The sequence below is a fragment of the Bombus affinis genome, chromosome 17, assembly GCF_024516045.1.
Source record: "Bombus affinis isolate iyBomAffi1 chromosome 17, iyBomAffi1.2, whole genome shotgun sequence".
In the NCBI taxonomy this organism is placed as follows: Eukaryota; Metazoa; Arthropoda; class Insecta; order Hymenoptera; family Apidae; genus Bombus; species Bombus affinis.
The window spans coordinates 6,841,287-6,868,491 of record NC_066360.1 but is presented as its reverse complement, the minus strand read 5'-3'; the positions used below and the strand labels follow the sequence as shown (position 1 = coordinate 6,868,491).

The following is a 27,205-nucleotide window of genomic DNA, read 5'->3' as shown; positions in this document are numbered from 1 at the left end:
CTTGACCTGATATTGTCTTATGCTGATGCCGATGTTTGATTCTTTAGCACGTGTATTGTAGTGGGAAGGGCGCGCGCAAGACGACGTGTGTCTTGTCACGTAAAATAAAAAACAGGGGGCTCGAACGAAAAGAAAAAATTAAGGTAACAAAAAAAAACAAGAGAATTTATTTCTTGTATTCTGAATGTACACTGACTGCGACTTTGTTCCGAGCTTCAGCCGTGACTTTCCAAGACTGAAGCTCTTACAATTTGACTTTCGGTAACATCTGTTTCTTCTTTGTTTGTCATCCCTCAATATCCCCACTACCCTGTAGGCGTACGTGACCGTTGTCACGCTTCTAGGACATTCGGTGGAAGGACCGTTAGGATACAGATGACTCATTAGGCACTTCGGCGATATACATTGTCGCCAAGGCCGCCACATCTCTATCTCCATCATCGGTCCATCGGATTTGAAGTATGCCGGTCGTGACAGTCTCATCGTTCCATGTTTCGATTTCGATATTCTTAAGTCAGATTTTAATAAGTATTTGTACGTGTCGTATCTTTTATTTCTCTTGAGTTTTCTGTTTTTAATTCTATTTGCCTAAAGTTGTGGTTCGCGCCATTCGTGAGTTATGACGTGTTCCTTTACTGCCTCACATTACGATTCGGGTGGAACGCGAGATGTGACATCACAATTCAACGTCCTCCGATACTTTGGCATAGAAAATATAGCATATCATTTGAAATAATGAAGTTGAGCTTAAAATTTCCGAAACATCTCCACGTATAAAAAGGTACATGTGTCACATAATATGACTTTCCAAACTGTACAATTATTCTAAAATACATTTTTTCATACAACGCGCTCTTTAGGAGTTATTCGAGCTATAGAAATTGCTTGAGTGAGTCAGCTTGTGTATTGAATGTCACTAGTTATTACATACAAACATTTATATGTTGTTGACGTTCATTAAAATTGGCACCATTTTTTTCATATTTTATCTGCTGATCATGTTTACGTGACATTTTCGTCTGAATTTTAGCTGTGTACAACGTTATTATATTGAAAATATTAGACGCTTCAAATATTAAAGGTGTTATATTATTAATATTTATGCGGTATTTTTCAATAATCAGCTGGAGATTTTTTTACGTTTCAGATATTACACGTTGGTAGTCAGATTGACTTACTTTGTTGCAAATTGACAGAAATTTCTCATAATTGTGATAAAGAAAAATTGCAGAAACATATAATAGATGACATCGTTGGAAAACATCAACGAATCATACAATTTTCAAAGAATATTGAGAAAATCTTCACTTACATATCGTTATGTCAATTTGTATCGAATATGTTAGTAATCTGTTTCATAAGTTTCATTTTGGTGGTCGTAAGTGAATTTGACTTATGATTAACAGTAACATTGATAGATAATTGAACTGAGTGTATATAACACAAATGACTTTCATTGATAACAGTCTTCACATATGGATCAAGCGACTGTGATAATAATGAAATGCTTTCCGTATTACATTGCTGTTAATTGTGAAGCATTTATATTATGTTATACTGGCGAATATCTTACTTCTAAGGTAAGAAATGGAAATACAAGAAATAAAGCAAAATAAACTACTACATACGACATAATAGTTTACTAATACGTATATACCTTCTTTTCAGAGCGAAGATATTACTAAATCTGTATATAATTTTCTTTGGTACGAATTAAAACCTCAAAATGCTCGTGTTATATTATTAATGATATTGCGATCACAGGGAAAATTGACATTAACAGCGGGAAAGTTTCTTTGCCTTTCTCTCGAGGCTTTTGCGAATGTAAGACACTTGAGTTTATAATATGAAATGAATACATATAAAGTAAGAATGTACATACGTTCCGATTTTATTATTATTATTTTTTTAATTTTTGTAATTAGTTTCTATGTAAACGGATATTTCGTTTTTATATAATTATAGTAAATTAAAATTTTTAGATGTTAAAAGCATCTGCTTCGTACGTGTCTGTTTTGTACGCAATGTACTGATTTGTTGAAAAATCGTTTCAAAGTTTTATAGGTTTTATTTGAGCACGGAAAATTTTAACAAAGGTATCATGTTAATAGACTGATACATTTAATTTTCTTTGTAGAGATATGTAAATAGAAGAACTTGAACGTAATTGATCGAATAAAATTTCAGTTATTTAATTTCCCTAATATTTCACAAAATAAGTGCACAAAAGAAAGATATCCCGAATAATAAAGATTGTATAAACTGTTTTATTTAAAGCGAATCGTGATATACGTTTACAGTGTATTCTCAAATTATTCACCAATAATTGCGTGTATGTGAAGCATTACCACTTTTCATGGTTAAAATGTAACCAAATAAATGAATTCTAAAACGATACATACATAACATTGGTCATTATTGACAGTATTATTGATCGCGTGTGGTCTATATTGAAATACGATATTGTAGTATCGGAAAAAGGATAGGATTAGGATAATTTAGATTTGTAAAATTCTCCTAATACTATTTATTAAGATAAATGAAAATAACAGAGATTAATTGGACAGAGAACGATAAATGTTCAACTTGAACTAAAACACAAAAGTCTTATTCCGCTCAAATCACTCTCGCAACTCTATAACTCTAACAACTCGATCTCTCTACAACGCTAGCAACTCTACAACTCTCGTCTTCGGCATCTGCACTCGCACGCTCTCGCTTCTCAACTCATACTGCACGCCTTTTGCATTCCTTCTCGCTGGCGTCTCAACTAACTCTACCCTTAGCGTCTCTTTGTCTTTTCTCGTCCCATCGAACACGTGTTCCGAAACCCCGTGGCCAGGGTCACGCAGGCTCTTTCCATAAAACTGTCCACTCGAAAGGACCGACGACACATTGATGTACTCGACGGCGCCACGGCTCTCGCCACTTTGTATACGATTCGGCCGATATCTTGGGCCTTTTGCCCACGATACTACAATATAGATTACGTCTTACTGAATGGCATAAGTTTCTCAATTTGTCCGCTGAACAGTAAGTTTTAATCGCTGTGTTAATTGCTTATATAAGACCGTCGGATATACGTGAAATATGACCGTAGCGTACAACGAAATGTAGATTGTTTTCAATAAAGCACAGTTCATGACGCTATGTTATGACGTGATAGCCTTTCACGAGCATTAAATATACGACCTTAGTTGAGTTTAATTACACGCCATTATAATACGCCACTTGGTCGAATGTAGAAGAATGTAGTACAAGTGAAAGAGGAAGAAATCCAAAGTTTTGATTAAAAACATATCAGTGAGTGAGACAATAAAAATGCAACGGTTAAACTTTTTTATTGTTCATTTTTGTTGTATTAACTTTTCACCACCGCAAATCAAAAAGGAGATAGTCCAATGCAAAAGGTGCCAAAGATATGGGCACACGCAGAAATACTGCAACCATACCTTCCGCTGCGTCAAATGTGCAGGTACACACCCCACCGACCAGTGCAGGAAATCACCGGAAACCCCAGCGAAGTGCATCCACTGTCAAGGTGACCATCCTGCCAACTACAAAGGCTGCTCAGCCTACAAAACTCTGTACTCAAACAAATACCCCAAACTTAGAACAAAAGAGGTAAATTACCAAACACCCAGCTCGCCGAAATTCACTGTTATCCCAATCCCCCCAACCAATCAAACACCCAGCCCTATCAAACTCACCACTCCCTCAAACTCCTATGCCCAAGCGGTACAAGGCACTCAAAATACACCAAATAGCCACAGGGATCCTCCCCAAAATAGTGCCCCCACCTCACCTAATACAGACAACGTCTCTAGACTTGAAAAGCTAATAGAGAAACAATCAGAGCAAATAAACAATTTGCTATCGCTATTAACACTCATCATGGATAAATTAATACGCCCAGACACAAAATAAAACCAAGACGCATAGCTCTGTGGAATGCCAATGGTCTAGCGCAACGCAAACTTGAGCTAGAACTCTTCCTAAAACACCAGCTAATCGACATAAAGCTCATATCTGAAACCCACTTCACCGACAAAAACTACCTGAACATAAACGGATACAAGTTCTACCATACCCAACACCCCAGCGGAAAGGCCCACGGCGGCACCGGAATCATAATCAAAGCAAACATCAAGCACTACGAACCTCCACCATTCCAGAAAGACTACCTCCAAGCAACAAACGTAGCAATAGAAGACTATCATGGTACAATCACCACCTCAGCTGTATACTGCCCTCCCAGACACTTCATCGCCAAAGACTTCGACCACTTCCTGGACACCCTGGGCAACAGATACATAGCCGGAGGAAACTACAACGCTAAACACATCCAATGGGGTAGCAGACTGGTTACAGTAAGAGGCAAAAACCTCCTCAACAGCATAATAACCAACAACCTCAACTACCTTACCACATACGAACCCACACACTGGCCCACCGACACAAACAAAATACCCGATCTCCTTGATTTCTTCATAACCAAAAATATCTCGCCAAGACACGTCCAAATCAATTCCTCGGCCGATCTCTCCTCTGATCATTCCCCCGTGATAGTAACAGTCAGTTCAACTATCATCGAGAATACACCTAATGGCTCCATTCATAACCAACACACCAACTGGCAGCTCTTTAGAGAAGTCTTTACCCGCACAACTTCGGCCTCAACCTCACTAAAAACCAATGACGAAATCGAAGCAGCCACGGAATACCTAAATGCGAGCATAATAAACGCTATCCGCGTCTCCACACCGGCAAAAACGTCCATCAGCAATCACGAATACCCCCAGTACATATTAAAAAAAATAGCAGAAAAACGTAGACTAAGAAGGATATGGCAGACCCATAGAACACCGGAGGACAAACGCAAACTAAACAACGCAACTAGAAAACTATCCAAAACCATAAAGAACTACAATAACGACCGTTTTCACAAATATCTCGCCAGCCTGTCCCCCACAGCCGACTCAAACTACTCACTATGGAAAGCCTCCAGGAAACTCACGCGCCCCCCACAAATAATACCTCCAATCCGCCGCCTGCAGAGTGGATGGGCGCGTAGCCCTATAGAAAAAGCCAACCTATTTGCTAATCACTTGACTGAAATATTCCAACCCCATTCCTCCATAGCTGCAGCGGACGTCACCGAATACCTGCATACTCCCTTCCAAATGTCCCCTCCTATCCAACCCTTCACTTCTGCAGAGATCATAGAAGCAATCAGTCGCCTAAACCCCAAGAAAGCAGCAGGTCACGACCTAATAGGAAATAAAGCAATCAAGGAACTCCCCATAAAAGGGATCGCACTCATCGCATCAATCTTTAACGCCATCCTCCGCCTTGAACACTTTCCTAAGGCGTGGAAAATCTCACTAATCACCCTCATCCCCAAACCCGGTAAACCAATATATGAAGCCAGCTCCTATCGCCCAATCAGTCTCTTACCTACCCTGTCTAAACTATTCGAGAGGATGCTCACGAATCGTCTCCTTCCACTCCTAGAAGAATTGAAAACTCTCCCAGATCACCAATTCGGCTTCCGAAAACAACACTCAACAGTAGAGCAAATCCACCGCATAACCCACATGATCAGCCAAACCCTTGAAAAGAAAAAATACTGCTCAGCCGTATTCCTAGACATCCAACAGGCATTCGATAAAGTATGGCATGAAGGGCTACTCTACAAGCTTAAAAAAATCCTACCCCACCCGTACTACTCCATCTTAAAATCCTACCTTACCAACAGACAATTCATAGTTAAATGTCTAGGCGCCACTTCCGCAACATTCCCAATAGAATCCGGCATACCGCAAGGTAGTGTCCTCGGACCCCTACTATTCTCCATCTACACTGCCGACTTACCCATATCAAACGAGGTAACAATAGCAACATTTGCCGACGACACAGCACTATTAGCTACCCACGCAGACCCGGCAATTGCCTCATCCACTCTCCAGCGAAGTCTCGACTCCATGGAAAAGTGGTTCCAAAAATGGGGTTTTAAAATAAACGAAAAAAATCCTCCCATGTAACCTTCACGCTCCGAAAACAAACCTGCCCCCAGGTCACCATTAACAACACAATAATCCCAAGCAAGGACTCCGTAAGATACCTGGGCATGACCCTGGACAGGAGGCTAACTTGGAAAAAACATATCTCGGAAAAAACAAAGCAACTAAAGGAAAAACTAAAAAAATTCTATTGGCTCACGGGCCGACGCTCCAAACTAAACATACAGAACAAAATAACCCTCTACAAGGCCGTAATAAAACCTGTCTGGACCTACGGAATCCAACTATGGGGAACAGCAAGTAACTCCAACATTGAAATACTCCAACGCTTCCAATCGAAAACGCTAAGATCCCTATTAAATGCACCCTGGTATGTTACCAACGAAACAATCCACCGAGACCTCAAGATACCTACAGTCAAAGATGAAATACACAAGTCCAGAAGCAGATATAGCACAAGAGTCAACAACCACCACAACCCACTCACTAGTCACCCAGCTACTGGACACGATGGACCAGATCCGCAGACTAAAAAGAAAATACCCACTAGATTAAACCCCTAGTCCTACTAGAATCAACAATATAAAGCTATTATAATCCATGTCATTGTATCACGCCAAATTAAGTTACTGAAAATTCTCAACGAGAATTGATTGTAAATATTCTAATAAATAAATAAATAAAAAAAAAAAAAAATGGACAGAAGACTAAAAAGGAAGCACCCAGCAGACCTTATAAAGGACATAACCTAACAAACACGAGGATGGTACCCCGCTGGGGGTAGCCACCAACATGCTAATTTAACCGTTAAAAAATTCCACCAAATTTCCAAATTGGACAAATTGTGAATTTTAATAAATAAATAAAAAAAAAACACTTTTCGTTAAGAAAAGTGAGGGTAACGATCCGCGATGTCGATTGGTTATGCCCTATGCTGATGCTTGAGGGATGAGTCAGAAGCCTCCTACCATCGGGGTTTATAGGTGACCTTGTTCATGGGAAAAACCTGATTACTTTATTAGCTAGTTATTTGGATTTTCCCTAATGGGTGCGTGTCCGCTTTCTCCGTAATTTTTAATTGCGCCTAATAAACTCAAGGACAGCTCTAAAAACCAGATGTGCTTCGAAAATAATCTTAGGATTAAGAAATTCTTCAGGACAAAGGGATTGTCCGAAGACGCCTGTTAACACAATACAGTAAAAGTGAAAGACTATATTGGGTCCTTAAGTTTATTGAGGGTCGAAATGACGTTACGCAGGCCGCTGGCTGTCCGGTCGCGAGGGCTGGAGTGCAGATGCTTTAGGCGACGTAACATATATTAATTAATTATCCATATGTGACATCTCTCAGAGGGATGGTTTTCTGTTATACGCATGATAGAAGTACTTTCTCTTCTTTTAGATAATATAGGACTGAAACATACACAGTTATGTTTGCAGTTTGTCGTTTGTTGTCGTTATTTGTGATTAAAACCCTTCCATACTGTGATGTTTTGTATTCACGGAAATTGTCAACAAGTGATATGACTATTTACCGAATAAATTATTAATGAGTTATTGGTTTAATATTGCCATAATTACATTCCATTTTGTATAAAATGGACGAATTTAAGCAGGACATTTCTATTCGCTCCAAGAAAAATTCTGCAACAGTTATAGAAAATCGTATTAGACAATGATAGAACTCGATAAATAATACAAAACTTTCCTCTACAATTTCTTTCTATCTGCAGTAGGGGCAGGATGATATTCCGATTCAGTTGCTAGTGTGGCGGCACACGAGCACGGAACTTTCCAACGGCTTCGCGACACAAAGCGCTATATCTTCAAAGCGTAAGGCCGACGTGCCTAATGTGCCATCGATATTCCTATGGTTCTTCCGCCGAATGTTTGGAAAAATGCACGCGCGGCAACCGCCGTGGTACAGTAATAAACACGTGTGTAGTAGGGATATCGAAGCGCAACTAAGAAAAGAATCCGTTTGGTTTCGAACAAAGAGTCATTCTGCCTCAAGCCGCGAAGTGCGAAAGGTTCAGTATCGTAGCGACGCAAACACAAGCCGAGATATGCGATTATAAACTCTCGATGGTTAATCATAAGTGTGAATCGTATGAATTGTTGACTCGTTGATTGTTATAAGTAATAAACTTTTTGTTGAACATCGGAGTATTCCTTCTGCACCTATCACAACATACCACCTCACTAGATTCACTCTATATGCTATAACGTATAATAAAAGTATTGGTTTATATAATGACGAGACGAGTTGATACTTGATATAGTCAATTGCATTTAAGACTATTTTAAGTACAGAGTTAATCGTCGCTCGCTCAATGGCGCTCGATATACGTATGTAAAATCCCTAGAGTTCTTGTAGGATAGGGATTCTTTTTTTTGTACGGGTAGCACGACAGGCTGTGTTTAACGGAGAGACCGATCTTCCTTTGTTGCACGGACGACCAGTTGAAGAAGCACGTGTTCCCCAGACGGACGGACAGAGAGTTACATTAGAGAGACAGACAAGGTTATAGAATAATTGTTTAAGATTGTAAAGACTGAAGAAGAAAGATCGGTAGCTCAGGACGTTCAAAATCGATTCTCGATTTTCAGGTAAACATTGCACCAAAGACTTATAATTTCCCGTTTAGACAATCATCGTTATTGATTGTTATAGACGCATATTAATTGTTGTTCACTTTTGTATTTTATCCAATCATTTCATAATAAAAACCTCGATTTTCAGACTTCAGAATCGATCCCTGAATTACCCCATTATTGAACCTTATACGTATACTAAATAATGCTTACGTTCGCTCGATACTGAGTGTCCTAGAGTGCGTGTTCGTTTATTTATACTGGTCGGGCGAGTACCGGACAGTTTAAATTCGACTCTAGTTGATGGTTGAACGTAGCAGCGACATTGCTTTGTCCGGAATTTGTTTATCATTACGTTTCGTACGTCGAGATGGTATTAATGCTCTGAGGCAAAACAACATGAGTCACTCTCGATTCGCATCGTCCTATGACTCATGTGCTGCTACATATTTTTGATTTAATACTAGGATACTATGTTATAAATTTGGTTTGGCAAATTCATCATGTCAGTAGATTGATCTAACAATGTATCAGGCCAACTGTATAAACACACTCCACTCTCTTATAATACATATTATGTTATGTTTATTACCATGTTATTGTTATTTTGCATTACAATAAAATTTCGTTTATTCGCCTCCTGTTTATCCCAACAAGTTAAACGTCCTGAGGCACAATTATGGTGCATTTAGACCAGCCTGGTGAATATTTGCTCTTCCTTTATTGTAACAAAATTAAAAGATGAAAGTGTAAACAAGAATTCGTCGCCATTTGGCGCAAGAATAAGAGAATGATTTCACGACATTCTTGAATATGATTAAGCTTAAATGACAGAGTTTTTTAAATTGTTGGTTTTAAGGAGACGAAGAAAGCTTAATGTCGCCTTCCTTATAGTATGCTTCGATACCTGTTAATCAGCGCCTCGGGACCACCAAGCCGTCCGATAGAGGAACCAGACTGCCTTGCACGGCGGCTCCGGCGACGAGGCGCGGTGTGACGTGACCGCATATCGCCCATTAGGAGATGCATGTTGTGCGCGGGGGGGGGGGGTCGCTCACACCGGTTGCCGGGCCTCTCTCGATCGCAGTCGGGACGGTCGTCGTAGAGGTTTTAGTCGGTTGCCCCCAGAAGCAGCCTGGTGTCCGTGCGGATTTCCTCCATGTTAATGAAAAAAAAGTTATCGTCATAATACGGATAAATTCACTGAATATGTAATTAATGTAATTAAATGCAAAACTCCCTTTTGAAGATTTTGCACTTATATTGATCTGACTACATTGATTACTTTGATCGATTTACATTAATTGATTTACATTTGCATTGATCAGGACTGCTGTTACTTAGTAGAAAACAGTATTTAGTAATAAAGTACTAATTAATATGTTCCATTAGCATGTGCCTAATACCACAAGTCATATGAATGTGTTATGCCACTAATAATTATCATCTTCAAGTCAGATAACAACGTTACAGTGATACGAAGGAAGTTATTGACCGTTACACTAACCGACATATCATGCTGACTGACAATGAGTGTAATTTGAATATAACGGTATCCTGGCACTCAATAATCTGCGTATATCGTTTTATCTTACCAGTTAAATTCTATTTCATTCAATATCCTTCTTCTTTTGCTGAAGAAACATTATTCAAATATAATAAGTTTATGTATCACATGCTAATAACAATCTAGTGCACGGAACACAAATCGTTAATTAACTTTTACTTGACAATTAAATATATATCGGAGACGAAAGAACACCGGAACCTTCCCTTTGGAACTTTGGGAAGACCCCTTAGTACTGTAATCTAGGTTCCACCATAGCCGTATTAAGAAATTGTTGTCATTCGATCTGACTGTATTTATTTGAGATTTATGACAGTGAGCTCGGGCTCGAGGCGATAACCAGTCGCCGAACGTAGCCGCAATCAAGGGATGAATAATTATTAATTAATAATTATTTATATTATAATTTAGTAATTATTAATATTTAATAATTATTATTAATTATTAAATTAATAATCATCAGTATTTGATGATTGCTGTGTTTCCCGTTGTTTAAATTGCATTACGTTCGTTCATATAGACGAATTTTTCCTGGCCTCAAGGACATGTTCGTTAATTTTTAAAAATCAATAACTAATAAACAAAGTTTTAGTGCAATATTTTATTCTTCACTTTCATTTTATTTTAACTTGCACAGGCACTCTAGATTTTCGGTCATACGTTATGGTACACACTGTACATATACAGGAATCAACAATATTCATATTTTCATGCCATTTTATCGACGTGATCTCGATAATTATTACAAAAAGTTACAAACCGATAAAAAGCCTACCTTTACAATAATTAATTCACTATTAGTGATAAGATAAATATTCAACCTGATTATCGTTCATAGCATTAGAAGAAAAAATAATACGTGGAAAGTATGCTGTTCAAGTTCGCATTCGTAAAACGTGCTGTTAAAACTTCTATTGTTGCTGCTATGTTTTCTAACGTTTAAGTTAATTAAAAGATATTACGCGTAATCAATCAATGAAATGGGGAGCTACATATATCAAAGAAGCAGCAATACGCAATAACACAAAACTAATTTTCTTCGACATGACGCTGATATAATAAAAATAATAATGAAGAATTTCTGCAAGTGTATTGCAAAATGCAGCATCTTTTAAGGTAGCTGTATATTATTCGTATAGTTCACTATGACAATTTTTCGTTAGGATTAGTAATCTTACCGATTACTTTTCTATGATCCCTTTTCCAAATGCAAGGTAATCAATATCGACTTGCCGAAAGGGTCTTACGGTGATCTTTCAATGTAATTCGTTAACCCTTTTGGGATCATTACGTAATACGTTGTAGTTCGCATGATATCTCATTATCGTCCTTAAATCCTGGCCAATAACGGGTCACCAAACAATATCAACGCATTACAGATTTAATTTTTACAATGTCCGGATGATAGCTGTGTAATTCACGTAAAACATAGCCTTACAATGTTCGTGACACTACCACACGATTGTCGCATTACACGACTGCCTTTCGACAATCAAATTCCCTTGTCGAATTTTTCGAATGTAAAATTTAGTCATCATTCGCGAGATAACACATAATCTGTATATCACATGTGGATCGTACAGTGCTGTTTCCTATAACATGGAACGTATCCACGTCATGTGGCGGATTCACTATATTTCGTATTAAACAATGGTTTTCTGATCAGAATTGGTAGCTTAGTCAGACGATTTTTTATATGTTTTCTTGAAAGTAACTTTTTCCTCCTCGCTGCTCATTGTCAACGACAAGTTCTTTATAAAAAACTGTCAAATAATTTTTTCACTGTAGATGTAACTGTTAACCTTGAATTACAATTGCAATAGGTATTTAAAACCCTTTTAAGGGACAATGCATTTGTATTTTGTAGTGATATAGATTAGACTAACAGACGTTGAAAGATGCTTATCGATAAAGCGATACTGTAATTTTAAGCTATTACGTAGTTTAAGCTGTTACGTTCTCTTTCTGACTATTGTCTTTCGTAAATATTCCGAGCACGCTCTTGTCTTACTGAATGTTTAATTGAATGTATACATACATATGTATATTCTTTTCCTAAGGTACGGTGCTCATGAACTCTAGCATTGTTGCATGATAGCCTCCCTTTGCACCTGTCTAATAACATATGCACCGCCAATGTATCATTATCAACACAGCTGTTAACGTCAGAAATACTATTCAAAGAAAACTACTAATCGATATCTCGCTTTTGAATGTTATGCCGAGTATAATTTATTAAATTTCCCATGCATGCAACAGAATTTTATACGGGTAACATCTGTGATTATTCAGATGCATTTAAAGCAATGTAACGGTTTTTCAAGTCCCAACAACTTGCACATATTGTTATATCGTTCCTATCGTTCTATCTATCACTTTAATTCTATTTCATTCGATTCGCAAAGCAAGTACTTTGTTGTAATTATGTTGAGACAAGTGACACCGGAGAAGGTTATCCACATTGTTTGGCTTAGTGCTGCTTTATCTTTCTGTTGGCCGCTTCCTATTAGTAGCAGCAGAACTCGAGTCCTTGGTTTCAGAATTCTACAAATAAGTGCAATTATTAGTGCTTGCATGTTACTTCTGCCTATGTTATATTCGATTTATTTGCACCCTGATGACCTGGTCGTTGTTTTCAAATGTATGTGCATGTCAACAGCTTTGTGTCAACTTATCGTTCAGACTACTATGTGTTGGATTAACCAAGACTCTCTACAAGTAAGTTTCTATTTGCTTACCTTTGGCATTCAATGTAAACAGATATGTGTTTTAACTATGAATTTACAGCGTACAGTTAGAGAAATGATGACTTATGTTAAAGAAACGCAACAGTATGAAAAGGAAATTTTCTATAAATATATCACGAGATGCGACATATTGTGCATATGTACCATAGTATGTATGTACGCGACTGCGACTGGTTTTTCGTTGGGACCTGCAATCTTGCCAATTTCTTTTCCAGCCGATGCGGAATATCCGTTTCGCGTTAATTACACGCCAATGAATATTATTATATATGCGCATCAATCTATTCTTAGCTACCAATGCGCTGCACATAGTTGCGTGAGTATATTTGGAGCGCTATTACTTTGGTTCACAGCCGCAAGATTCGAATGTTTGGCTATGGAATTAGAGAAAAGTACAACTATCAATACGCTAATTGTTTGCATTAAAAAGCAATTATCTTTAAGGAGGTAAGGGCAACATTTGGTAATTATATCGATCAGGGCGCACATCACCAATTTCAAGTATTTTCAAATGTGTTGTCAAAGCTGTAGTTTTCAAAGTGCTCGTAAAAATGTTTTGTAAGCTTTTTATTTCGGTATGAGTTATCCGGTTAGTTTCTGGTTATCCTTGTTGTTTATTGTTTTTTTTCGTGTATTAACTAACCCAAAGGATCCAAACCTAAAATCAAACCAAAAAAGTTGGTCATTTACTGAAGTATTCATTTCTTTTCTTTCTCTGTATATAAAATAAAACGTGAGACGTATAAATGTATCGCCGTGGAAATATACAGAGTAAGTAAAAGGAAACTATCATATAATATAGCTAGAATTGTTATAATAAGTAAAATAATAATAATAAAAAGTGTTTTAAATAAATTAAGTTGCATTTAAAGTGGTCTGTCGGATGGATGCAATCTGATTTTTTACACCTTATATATTCTGAGATATCAAGGCGACCTTGGATTTTTCAAGGTTAATGTGTTTGTTTTCTAACACGATTTCGTAATTCGCGGGCCTCCAGTGAGTCGTTTGTTTGTCGTAGATCGCAGGAGCCTCACCATACTCTCTTATTTACACTCTTCACGGTAACCCGCGGACCGCCTTTTTCGCTCTCGTCGCTCGCATTCTCGATGGTCTGATAATCGAGAGGATTAGTCGTGCGGTATTCGGCGGAGAAGCTCTGCGCCCCTGTTGTAGCCGATGAAAAGATGAATTCAAGTTTTAAAATAAGGTGGTCTTGATTTGTCCTTGAATCTCAAAATTACGCAAAATACTGAGTGCAATAGTATCACTCTGCTTTCTTTCAGAATTCTCGTCGTCTACTTTACATTTCTCTAAATAGAATCGGAATGATTGATGAACTACTCTGAGTGCGTCTGATTTCATTTTCTCACACGCTCTTTCAATACGTCATCGCATATCTTCTGTGCTAATTGGTACCTTTTGACAAACGGCGGGTTTTAATGTCTTCCGCAAGAAGAACTGTAGTTGATTTAGACTCGACGAAAGTGAGTCCGTTTAGACGAATCCATCTATTTGAAAATAGCTGTTGGATAATTTTCCTCGAAATTAAAGTGTAATGTGTCGCGTACTAGTCTTGTTAGTATATTATAAATACAAGTACAATGTAAATTTTGCGAACATCGTACGAAAGCTCTTCTAAAAACAGATATGATACATTCATCAGTAATCTAACGTATTTGTTTCGTTTATCAAGATGTATGGATTGCTATAGAATGCATATGACACAACGAATTAGAAAAAATGTGCGAAATAATCGGACTCACTTAGAATAGTTCACCAAATATTCTGATAGCGTTTGAAGAAACGCGAAGAAGTGAACGACGAAAACTCTGAACAAACACAATAAAACAAAGTAACACAATTGCACTGGATATCTTCTCTCGTCGTACGGTTCAATGCCAGCTCAAGGACACCCTATTACAGATAATTGAAATTGTATTTTACTGGCTAGAAAGTAACATTAAAATAAAGATATGTAGACCTTGAAAAATCCCAGTGACCCTGGTATTTAAAAAATATAAGATACAAAGAAATCATTCAAATGCAACATTTCGAACGTTTTTTGATACAATTAATAGATAACGAACTATGTTAGATAATAGTTTTTATTGAGTTATCTTATGTAATATAATCATGACCGTACAGAAACCCTATCTCAATCTTTTGTTTCAATGCGAAGAAGATTTTAATAGACACTTCGTAAGCCCAGCTTCACAACCTTTATAACTGGCTGGGTGTTTTCCGTTGCAGTTATAGCATCTAACTTCTTCTATTTTTCCCGTGGATGGGCAGTGTATCGTTAGATGATTTTTTGCGCATTTAACGCATGCCGGGGTTCTATTGCAATAGTTTTTTTGTGTGGCCGTATTGCTGACACCTCATGCATTGTGGGATATTTTTTTTATGTCTAGGTGGCTCCACTTTTACTATTGTGTTTAGTAATTTGTCTATATCGTATATGTCTTTGTTATTGTTTCTAAGTTCTAGTTCGACTAGAAATAGCGGTAATGGTTGTTTGGTATCATACTTGTTTATGTTGTTTATTGACCTTACCTGGTGTCCGATTTTTGCTAGCTCTTCGCTTATTTTGTCGGTATTTGTTTTTGGGTGTAATCCCCTGATTACTGCTTTGTAGCTTTTGTCGGATTTGAGCTGGTAGGTGTGATACGCTGCGTTTTTATCCTTTAGTGATCTTGTCATTTTTCTGAATGTGTCTGGGGTGTTGGTTTGCACTTTCACCTGATCTATTTTTGTTTGTTTAATGGCGTAGTTTTCTTTCCCTGCCGTGTTGTTTAGCAGTTCAATGAGGGCGTCTATTATTTCCGCATCTACGTATATTGGTGGTGGTTTGGGTGTACGGTTTGTCGGACTTTCCGTTGGGTCCGTTGCTGCCTCTTCTGGCAGTGCGCTGAATGGATTATGCAGTTTGATATCTTGAAGCCATTGTTTTTTTTCAAGTGTTACAGTTTTCCTCGCGCTTGCGAACGGGGTTACCTTGCGTTTTTTGCTGGAAGTTGCCACCGACCAGCTTTCTTCGTGGTGTATTGGTTCCTTGTCCTCTCCGTCGGCTTGTGTTGTTTCCATGATATCGTCTTTTTTCTCTACATATGTAGAGTCTGTAGCTCTATTCATAAAATATGTGTCTCCTGCGTTGGTTATTTTTATTGGTGGAATCTGCATGATTCTACGTTTTGTCGATGTGCGTTTACTTTGCCGCTTTCTCTTCCCTCTTGCCGCACTTTCACTGGAGCACTGTTTCGCACGTCCGTTTAGGTCGCCTGCACAGGCGGAACTGTTCGAATAATTTATCGAATACATTATTCAAATGTATTCGAATACATTATTCAAATAGCGATTGCTATAGTATTTGAATAATATTGCGAGTAACTGCTAATTATTTTCAATTTCTTTTGAATTTTGTAAAATTCTTACTATTCTACTGATAATATTTTATCTATAATCGTATACATACTTGACCTTTTGTATTGAATTAACAGAATATTCGATGCACAACGTTGTAATACATAAACATGCTATCAGCATTAAAATAGTAGGAATTACCTACAAGTTTCAAATATGAAAAGTCGATATTTTGAATGAGAGTGAAAGTATTTTATTTTGAGGCTTTATCTCGGAATAAAGAGTGCAAACGTGGATGAATGTATTATAGAACTTCGTTATTCAGAAATGTTAGAAATTAGGATTTCCAATGATTTCTACCCTCTATAGTAATTTATTGATAGATGGATTTACTACAGTAGATTCAACAGAAAGCAATGATTATTTAACATGAACTTAATGCAGTAACGTGATATGACAACTCCCAATTAACGATTCTTGACTCTTCGCTCTCTGGTGGCTAACTGACGATCAACGACTGCGGCGCCGATATATATTGAAGTTTTCCGACCCTTTCGACTTGTCGGCATTTGCACTTTATCGTCGACATTATCTGTATGCCGGTGATCTTTCCGCGGTACTATAATGAAGACCAAAGAAGCTGCTGTAAAGAGAATCGTTATGTCACAAAGTAAACACTAAAGAATATGTAGAGTTTTCCTAGAAGTGACACTCATTTCAATATTCTATAAGAAAGGAATTACAAAAGACATATTTATAGCGATTAATTTGAAAAATTACGTAGTGTTTATGAATGTCCTTTTTATGGAATTTAAATATGATTAATATTGAGAGACAGAACGTTTTCGAGACATTAGTGGCATCGGCTGAAGGAACAGCTTTAATTATAAATCATATTGAAAGCGTAAACATGACGGTACAATTCTTTAGGAATATAAAGGTTGTTGTTATTTCTATATTTAGAGGTAAGATCACAGTTATTAGTTTATTCTTCGGATAAATCTCTCGCACCGTTTTGCACTTTCTTACATAGACTAGGGATAAAAAATAAAAGAATATCTTAAACCTTAAACCTTAAATCTATCGATTATATCTAGAACTATCTTCTAGTTACTATATATTGTAAACGAGTCACCATCCACAATTATACACAGAATTTCAAACGGTTGTTACTGACAAGTATAGACAAAATAATTTTCGTATTATTATTATAATAACGTATGCAGTATTATTTTTTCACGCAATTTGTCTTCCATTTCTTATGTTCGTTAGAGGCCGCCAGAGGATATTGATAGTGCAGATGATGACTTTTTCGATTTTGCATCATCACAATCTGAAACAAATAATTGAGTTTCTATTAATACAGAATTGGAAGTCACAAAATTTTTCTTCCTTGAAAGTCGTGATTTGCATATATTAAAGTATTACCCATTGATTCGACGTGTATTTTCTTTGATATGTACCGGTCTCTTCTCCTGCGCCCATGGAGAAATTGTTCAGTTATGCGTCAATGATAAATTTTTCCAAAGAGCAAAAATCTGCTATATTTAACGTTTGAAAGAAAGTTCATTGTAAAGGTCAATATGAAAAGAAATGTACAATAATGCGTGAAAAAGTACTTTATATTCAGTATATTAAACGCAACATAATATAATTAAATACATATAACAAATACACATATTCTAATTGGAATAAATCTTTATCCGATTAGATGATATTTCTTTTAGATTAGATGATATCGGCTTTTTCTTTCCTTTTTTTTATATATGTTCGTCAATTTCTACGAAACGCCTTGGCTAATCTTGATGGTCCTTTTCGCATCTTGTAGGGCATATTCTCCCGTTGATCTCGTTAAGAAAACTTTTTCGATTTGTTTATTTTAAACTATTTTAAAACACTAATTTCACAAATGAATACTATACCGATTTCGTGTATGTTCATCGATTTCTATGGAACGACTTGATCAGCCAAAACGGTTCCTGTTGCATCTCATAGAACATGCTTTTCCGTTGGCCTCGTTATATAATCTTTTTGCATTAATTTTCTGTGAACTACATTTTTGCAAAAATCAACATTTTATGTATGTTTATCGATTACTTTGAATTGGATTGAGTTATCAGGATGAAACCTTTTGCATTGCATCTCTGGTAGGGGTAGTGCGCCAAGATTAGTCTCATCTGCAAAATTTGTCCAATTTATTTATCGTTTACTACTATTATTGCAAAGAATTTGCTGATCATCAATTTCAGTTACGTATGATCAGTGAGATCTCTGCAATTGTTGCATCTCAAGATGATTCTATTTGCTTCGTGTAGGGTATGTCTTCTATTGATCCCATTACAGAATTTTTCACACATATTTATTGTCAAAAACAAACATTTAATTTTTATGTATACGCATCAATCGCTCTGTACTAGATAAAGCTGTCGGTGTGAAACATCTTGCATCTTGTAGGGATAGTCTAACAGTTGTTCTCGCTTGTGAAATTTATTCAACTTCTTTATTCTTAACTATCGTTATTGCAAATGATCTGAATTATTCGTCGTTTCATTCGGTTCTATCCCAGCATTTCTGCACAAACTCGTTGCTAAAAGCGATGAAATTGAGCGGTTGCTTTACAAAGTTTTCCGTGGAAGAGTATATCGCTCGTTTCTAAACATAGGCTTGTTACTCAAAACTGACTTGTTCCGTGTATTTTATTACTAACTCTTCGTTTCAAAGATACTTGGGTCGTTTCTTTACACATTGGTCATAGGAAGTGGGCTTCAGCTGCTTTTTTGGCGAAGGAAGTCCTGGTAATCTTCGCATTTCTGCAAGTGCTTTTTCGTCATGCGAATCATGGAGAAATTTGTTAGGCGCTAAATCAGATGTAGCTAGACCATCTCACGTTTTAACACGACTAAGAGTGTACGGTTTGCCGATCATCTTTCAAATGAAGCATTCAAGTAAACATTCAAGTAAACTCAAGAAAGACTCCGTGGTTTCGAACAAACGTATCAATGAGTCTATCTGAAGCTGCGAAGTACGACAGGTCTCGCTATAAGCAAACCATTAACCAAATCTTGATTGTTACATTTTTGTTCTGAATTGTTGATCGTTGATTGTAATTTGTTGTTTCGTTATTTTTTATTAAACTTTTATTCACAAAATCCAGTGCAGTTTTCCGTATGCACTCATTCCAACCACCTCTATTCTCGTAATAGAAATAGGGGATCAATCAGTTCGTGGCGTCGATTGTTTAATCGTAACGAGAATTTACGACTCTCGTTGACGCGTTATCTCGCGATCGCGTCTCCCCGCGAACGGTTGAAACAAAGAGCAACACAGATTTGGTCCTTTGAAGAATTCTTTTTGCCAAGACTAATTACAGCCCTGGTTAGTGTAGTATCTTGTAATTTATATACAGTCACTACCGCTTAAGATAAGGGATAACATTCTTCGTTTAACATTAATTCCATAACCGTTCGTCGCCTGAAATGTTGCACTATTAGAGATATCGGAATGTAGCTATTGATATCTTTGAATCAGCTTTCAATGGATTTGTCGTCAAATTTTATAAGAATGCTTCGTTTTCTAGCTGATTTCTTCAAAATGTTGACGATGTAAATTTTTTACGATTCCCATTGCACCGTTCATCAAACCATCAGAAGTTGCTATGTTTCGTTGTAACATAATTAATGATCTCTCAGTTAACAGTATTGTATGCAACATTTCGTTGCATTTATTTACATTTTCAGAAATAACATCGTCGTCGAAACTCGTCTACTGAATCAATAATGTATATATAATAATGTGAATGTATATGTATAATAATGTGAATGATCATCTATCATTTTTGTATGATATTCGTCCATTAATTTTGCTGTCGGGAATATTCTTAGTATTGCACCGAATGTTGAATATTCTTAGTATTGCTTGTTGAGGAATTTTTACGTCATCAAATCGTAACTTATATAATAGGTTGATAAACTCTTTATCGTCCTTCTGCCTTATATTAGTGACGAGTTTGCAGATTGAAAATTGGTACCAAGAATTAATCTCTGCGCTGTGATTGTAATAATCACGGGGGTAGTTATATGATAAATAAAATACATTTATGCGAAATAGTTCTTCGCTGGTCTTGAATTCTTAGAGTCTGTGTTCTCAATTCCCGTTTATATAGTATAGACAGTATAGACGGAATTCAATGTGTAACACCGAAAATTTTTTAGTAATACCTCGGAAACTAATAAATACCTGAAACTACAATTCTGGATCCACCCTTCTCCTCTTTCCCATCTCTCAAATTTCTTTCAAACTTCATGATCAATTATTGATGTCTTTCGAAACTACGTTTGAATATTGCTATGTATTATATACATTTATCATGATAATAGAACACTGTTTAAAAAGAAAAGTAACTACGATCATCGACCATCATTCTTAGAGAGGTTCACGCCTTCCCCTTATGGTATGCCACACTGTATGACATTTCCCGGCCACGCCGTCCTTATCCGAAGTGTCCGTAACAACGCTTCATCGCAGCAGGCCATAGCCATTTGAAAGGAAGGACACAAGTTCGCGACTAGGGCCAAATTAAACCCTTTGAGTGCTGTGGGCGCATATAGGTGTCTGGCGAAAGCTATCGGTGTGGACTAAGGACATATATATGTAGTACCGGGGCCAGAAGGCCTAAGGTATCGGCCGAACTGTAAATAATGTACCGTTGGGTCCTTTAAGTGGACAGTTTACGTGAAAAGGCTGCGTGACCTTGATCACGGGGGTTTCGGGATACCTGTTCCGAAGAACGGGAAAAGGTAGAGGGGGCAGAGCGTGGAGAGCGAGCAGAGCGGGTAGAGCGTGGAGAGCGTGTGGAGCGTGCGGAGTGGACAGAGTTTTGATTGGGAAGCAGAAAGCTGCATGCGAGAATAGAACGACCCATTTGGATACTACATATATGCGCTTTTTGTAAGTGCCCGGCATGGACTAAGGACGCATCTATAGGTTTTTCAATTTTTCCGAACACCTACGCAGAAGTAATACTATTACGTTTGTGTGAAATAAATATAAATGCATTGCTTACGGCAGTAAACAAATGCCAATAGTGGCTCGTTATTGTTGAAGTGGTCACCACTTGTAAGAAAACTCTACATCTGGTTTTTTTAGTTTTCTCAAGCACTGAATTTTTCACACACAACTAAATTATTAACTTGTGTTATATTTACTAAATTTAGTTTTCTAGTTTATTGTTTTCTAGTTTATTACCCAAATTCTAGTTAACTGTAAATGTCAATGTTTATAATAAATAATTAAAAATAACTAAAAAGTAACGCTCTTGAATCATTTAATCTCGTGCAAAAGAATTACTATAACTTATTACGATTTGCGCTTTGAATAATCAATCAACAGAGTTCAGTCTAACAAAAAAGTATTCCGTCCACAGCGATCGTCAGCGCTAGACGCGCGCCGTCCGTACGGACGACATAGGCTGCGAGTAGTCAGCACTCAAAGGGTTAATCTCACCCAAACTTAACGCACATTTGATCTATAACAAAGTAAAAGGTATCGAAATAATTTTTATGGACATAAAATTTTTAAGTTTTAATTAAAATAAAAACTGTTTCGAAAATTAAAATTAAACAACAGTTATATGTATAAGTGAAATTACTCAGAATAATAACCCTGGCAACTTATTTGAAAATTATTGAAATCGATGAATTGTACTCTGATCGATATAATTACCCAATATTTTACAAAGTATAGATCGAACGATACATTTACGTTCGTTGTAAGTGTTCTATTCTTTTAGATACGCAGAGGAAGTGCTAAATAATTTTCGTATTATGGTACTTTTTTCAATAATAATAAGCACACTTGTCTTGACTTTTGGTGGAATTATATTAATTGTGGTAAGTGAGACTTCTTGTGCTTTACGTATAATATAACGATTTGATAATACTATTTCTAAATAGAATTCACCACTGCTTCTAAAACTGCAGTTCGTAATCGTATCTCTCACTGTACTTACGGAAGTTTTCATGTACGCATGGCCTGCTGACCACTTAAGAGAAATGGTAAATCATGTTCTACGTAATCGTAATTTGTATATAATTTATTTGTTACATTGTCCTAAGTGCAGTCGATCTACCACATTTCTTAGAGCACAAATGTTCCACGAAGTGCATACAACTTGATATGGTATAAACAGACGTTAGAAATACAAAAGAATTTACTGAACGTATTAGTGTTTCAAGAACCAATAACTTTGTCCGTCAGTTGCGTGTTACCAGAGCTCTCTCTCCGTTATTATTGTTCGGTACGACAAGTTAATATTCAAATATCAATTGCGATAAATATATCAACGAAGGATAACATATAAATAACAAATTGATGACGTTTCAGTATCTATCCAATGCCATGTCCATCTTCACCGCTTTGCGTGCCGCGATAGGAGATAATTCTACATAAGCGTATCCAGAGTATTAATTTTATCATATAATGAAGTTTTTGTTACGACCATGATTAGCATCACGATTACGATGTAAGTTCCGCAATTAGTAAAATGTCAACGCTATAATATCGGTGATAATTAAGTGTAATACTTATATCAAACTTTGAACTTGTTGCTTAATACACAAATAGATGAATAAACAGGAATCACTGTTAGAAAATGTGACTCTGTATATTGTAACAGTTACATTACTTATAATTGGTCACATGTTTGATGATTAGTTAAAATTCTTATTCCATTATTCGTAATATTATGATTAATACAAAGTGTTTGTCGTAACAATCGGATACTTCACATCTGTTATAACTGAGCGTATATGTCGAAGGTTGATATAGCATTTAGTGTGAAGCTTAGGGGATTACCCTTAGCTGTAAGAGTAGAGGTAGCAGCTGATAGGGCCGTTTACATTACATGATATTGTTACAATGCTCCTGCACCACATATATATTACATTTCTTTCAAATAGTATATTGTCGATGAATAAAAATAGTGCAGCTTCCAACATTGACGCAGTCCACCGTGCCTTCCGGAGGCTGTATTTAGTGGGGCGATAGTACATAGTACACTGATGTTGTGCAGATTGTGTTTATCAAATTATGTGTATTCAAATTATAATTTGAACTTTTATTACTGCTTCGTGGTAGTACCTTCTTTTTGGATTATCATGTGCTAGAAGATTGATTTCTGTATCAAACGCTTTAAGCCTATTCGTAAAATTTTGTAGAAATGAAATCTATTTACTTCGCGGTACTTACAAGATATTATTAAAGAAAATGCATTTTGTAACTACATAAATCGTTGTAACTACATAAATTTATTTGTTGTGTACTATCATTATTGCCGTTATTCAAGTAAATGCAAATATATTTCCAGAGCCATTAAAAGATAACAGGATACAGTAAATATTCTTGATGAACTGAGTTATTCTGTTAGCAAAATGTAAAATTGCACTTGTATATCTATAGGGAACAGGGACCAAAATAAACAGTTAACTTTCATTTCTTGAAAAATTCTGTTCGAACTTATATGTCCGTTTAAGAAAATATCTGTTCTTGTGGAGTTGTTACGGAAAGAAATATTATTCGTAGGAACTTCCTTAAAAAGTGTTCTCGAGATATTTTAGATTCCGTTTAATGAAAATTCCGTAGAAATACGTTATTTTAAGACGTACATTAAAAAGGGTACGATGAGATATGTAAATTCGAGCTATCGCGGGGAGACGCGGTCGTTAGAATACGCATCAACGAGAGTCGTAAATTCCCGTTACGATTAGAATAATCGACACCACGAATAGTTCGATCCCCGTATTTCGGTTAGGATAATCGGGGTGGTTGATGCGGTATAACACTGGAAGTCAGAGTTATAATAATGTATATTTCCAACACTTTATACAATCACACAAAGTAGTAACGCCGTTGATTAAGATACAGATAACGAGAGAAGAGTTAGTCTTGGATGAGAGAAGGAGAGCTTTAGGCGCTCTAGGCCCTTGAGAGTTATAGGAACTGTCGGAGTTCTGGATAAGTGAGAGCCTTAGAAGACTCTAGGCCGTGTAGGCACCTTGAGAAATGATGAAGGAACCCAGAAAGATACAGGACCGGTGAGAGTTGTAGGAAATGTAGGAACTCTAGGCACCGTGAGAGACGATCAAACTCTAAAGCTTATTCTAATGTGAATACGGAGGGAAGCTCGGTATGGGTGTGCCCTTTGAACGAAGAACGCGGATTCGTTGCTTACATTTTTAGTTAGTAAAGTGAGGGAAATAATCCGCGATGTCGATTGGTTGGGACCAATGTTAGGAAGGAAGAGAGGAGGAAGAAACCTCCTACCAACTTGGGTCCTAGGCAACATTGTTTATAGGGAAACTCAGATTTTCCGTTAGGTATATCTCCGCTTTCTTCGTAATTCTTAAGAGCACATAATAAACCCAAGGACCCTTCTAAAAAACCAGCTGAAAACACTTCTGGAATTAGAAAGTCCTTTCTGGCAAACAGATTGACTTAAACCATGTGTGCGAACAATGCAGTTAGAATTTCGACTTTATGGTGGGTCCTTAGGCCTGTGGAGGGTTCGAAGGACGGCACGTAGACCGTTGGCTGTCACGCCGCGCGGGATGGAATGCAGATGTGTTGCGCGGCGTAACAAGATATATAAAAATACCAAACTATTAAATACTAGTTATATTTCACAATATAATACACATATTGATATTATTCGTATGTTTATTGAATGAAATGTATGAAAATCATAACATAAGTGTTACGTCGCGTGAAGAGGGCCGCGCGACGTCTTCTATTGTCTGACCGTAACGGCCCAAGCGTCGTTAGAGAAACCCTCAATAAACCTAAGGCCCACCATAAACCGAGTCTCATTAGCTTGCAGGAACCTTGAATCCTGCAAGTATTTTGGGTTTATCCGTGGTACTTAAACAAGTCATTAGGTTTATTGAGAGTGTTTAAAAATTACGGAGAAAGCTGGTATTTATAACGGGAAAAACTGGTAATTATATGATAGGGAAAACCAGGCATTTATAGAATAGAAATGTCTGGATTTTCCCACGAGTCATGCCGATGGGATGTTTACATCGCCCGTCTTCAAGCGTTAACGTCTTAACCAATGGGTAGCGCGGATCCTTGTTCTCACCTTTCCTAACTAAAAATGTAAGCAACGAATCCGCGTTCTTCGCTTAAAGGACACACCCATACCGAGCTTTCCTCCGTAATCACATCAGAACGAACTTCAGAGTATTGCTTCGGCTCTCACGGTGCCTAGAGTTCCTGCATTTCCTACATCTCTAATTTTTCCATCATCTCCCGCGGTACCCACAAGTCCGACAGCTCTTATCACTCTCTCATCTAAGAATAATCCTTCTCTTCATTATCTGTATCTTAGCCAACGGCGTTACTACTTTGTGTGATTGTATAAAGTGTTGGAAATATATATACTTTAACTCTGTGAACCACAGTGTTATACTAACCCGAATCACACCTATTATCCTAACCGAAATCAGGGGATCGAACTATTCGTGGTGTCGATTATCCTAATCGTAACGGGAATTTACGACTCCCGTTGACGCGTATTCTAACGACCGCGTCTCCCCGTGATAGCTCGAAAATACAAATCTCTTTGAACTTTTACACTTCGACAAACAGGAAAATTACTATACAATAGCTGGCGACCTTAATGTAAACATGCAAGCTGGAAAAACGAACTAAACAACACGAGAGGAAACTTCATTACAAACTGGCTAGACAATAAAAGTATACACTACAAAATAAAGCATTACAGCTCCGAGCTACCCTCTTACCGAAAAGAAGGCTCATACCTGGGCACATGCCTAGCAGACGCGCGATTAAAATTTCAAAATTTTAACACACTCTCAATATCCTAGACTATAACAGCGACCATAACGCCATAGTATTTCAGATAAACAAGAATACATCTGACTTCCTAACACTTGAAACACAGACCGAAACTCCCAGGTGCAATTACAAAAAGACAGTATGGAAAAAGTAAAAAATAGGAATAGGATAAAAGGAAAAAGTAATAAATACAACTATTCTTACGACAAAAGAGAAGACTTAGAATTCCTAAGGTACCTACTATAAAAAGTAAAATCGCAACTGAAACAAGAATTCCCAAACTCTAAACTCAATACTGGACAAACAAAATAAAAAATATCTCCAAAAAGGATTCTGCTAGCATGTTCCCGCATATAAATCAAATTTTCAGACCAAAAGAACAAAACTCCCTCGTCCAAGAAGCAGGTATAGCGATACACAACACCAACAAAGACACCGAGGATAACGTCACGTAAACTTGAGGCTTAGATGATAAAAACAAGAAGGTTGAGCCGTAGCACAACTATTAACTTTTCTTTTATCAAACCTTATGATGAATTCAGTAATCACAATGGAATACACACTGAATTGACACGTATAAATCACAATTCACTCCACAACTTTATATAGAACCTATTTACACTGATGCGTATGTATAAATTAAGTACGCGATTGGTCTAAGCGTAGAAACTCGGTAAAAGATGTTGACTATTCCAAAGATAGAGAATATGTGAAGTTTAGTGACAATGTTGAGGCAGAGGAAAGCCAGTGATGGGTGTGTCTAAGAACACGAGATGAGCTGATTCGTTAAGGACAGTTTTGACTAGGAAAGTGAGGGCAATAGACACTGCTTTTGATTGGGTAAGAAGAAGGTTGGTGGACTAGGAAGAGTCTCAGCCGCCCTCGAGAGTGTGACGTCAATCCAGATTAGAGGCCAGATGCGTGCAGGTCCCCACCGTGTACCCTCAATAGCGGGAAAGCTGGTTTTCCCCATGAACAATGTCACCTAGGAGCCATGTTGGTAGGAGGCTTCCTCCTCCACTCTTCATTTTTTAACGTGGGCTATAACCAATTGGCAT

At 37.2% G+C, this 27,205-nt stretch overlaps 2 protein-coding genes across 2 annotated transcripts; both read left to right on the top strand.

Annotated features, from left to right (window-relative positions):
- Positions 1–799: 799 nt before the first annotated feature.
- Positions 800–2,154, top strand: LOC126926388 (odorant receptor 85b-like). The gene is made up of 4 exons (XM_050742711.1): positions 800–814; positions 1,148–1,378; positions 1,467–1,580; positions 1,669–2,154. The coding sequence occupies exons 1-4, from the start codon at positions 800–802 to the stop codon at positions 1,843–1,845; spliced, it is 537 nt and encodes a 178-aa protein (XP_050598668.1). The 3' UTR covers positions 1,846–2,154.
- Positions 2,155–12,493: 10,339 nt separating this feature from the next.
- On the top strand, positions 12,494–23,980 carry LOC126926285 (odorant receptor 24a-like). The gene is made up of 6 exons (XM_050742568.1): positions 12,494–12,903; positions 12,973–13,379; positions 22,084–22,183; positions 22,247–22,348; positions 22,435–22,590; positions 22,677–23,980. Exons 1-6 carry the CDS (start codon positions 12,610–12,612, stop codon positions 22,740–22,742), a joined length of 1,125 nt encoding a protein of 374 aa, XP_050598525.1. The 5' UTR covers positions 12,494–12,609; the 3' UTR covers positions 22,743–23,980.
- Positions 23,981–27,205: the final 3,225 nt, after the last annotated feature.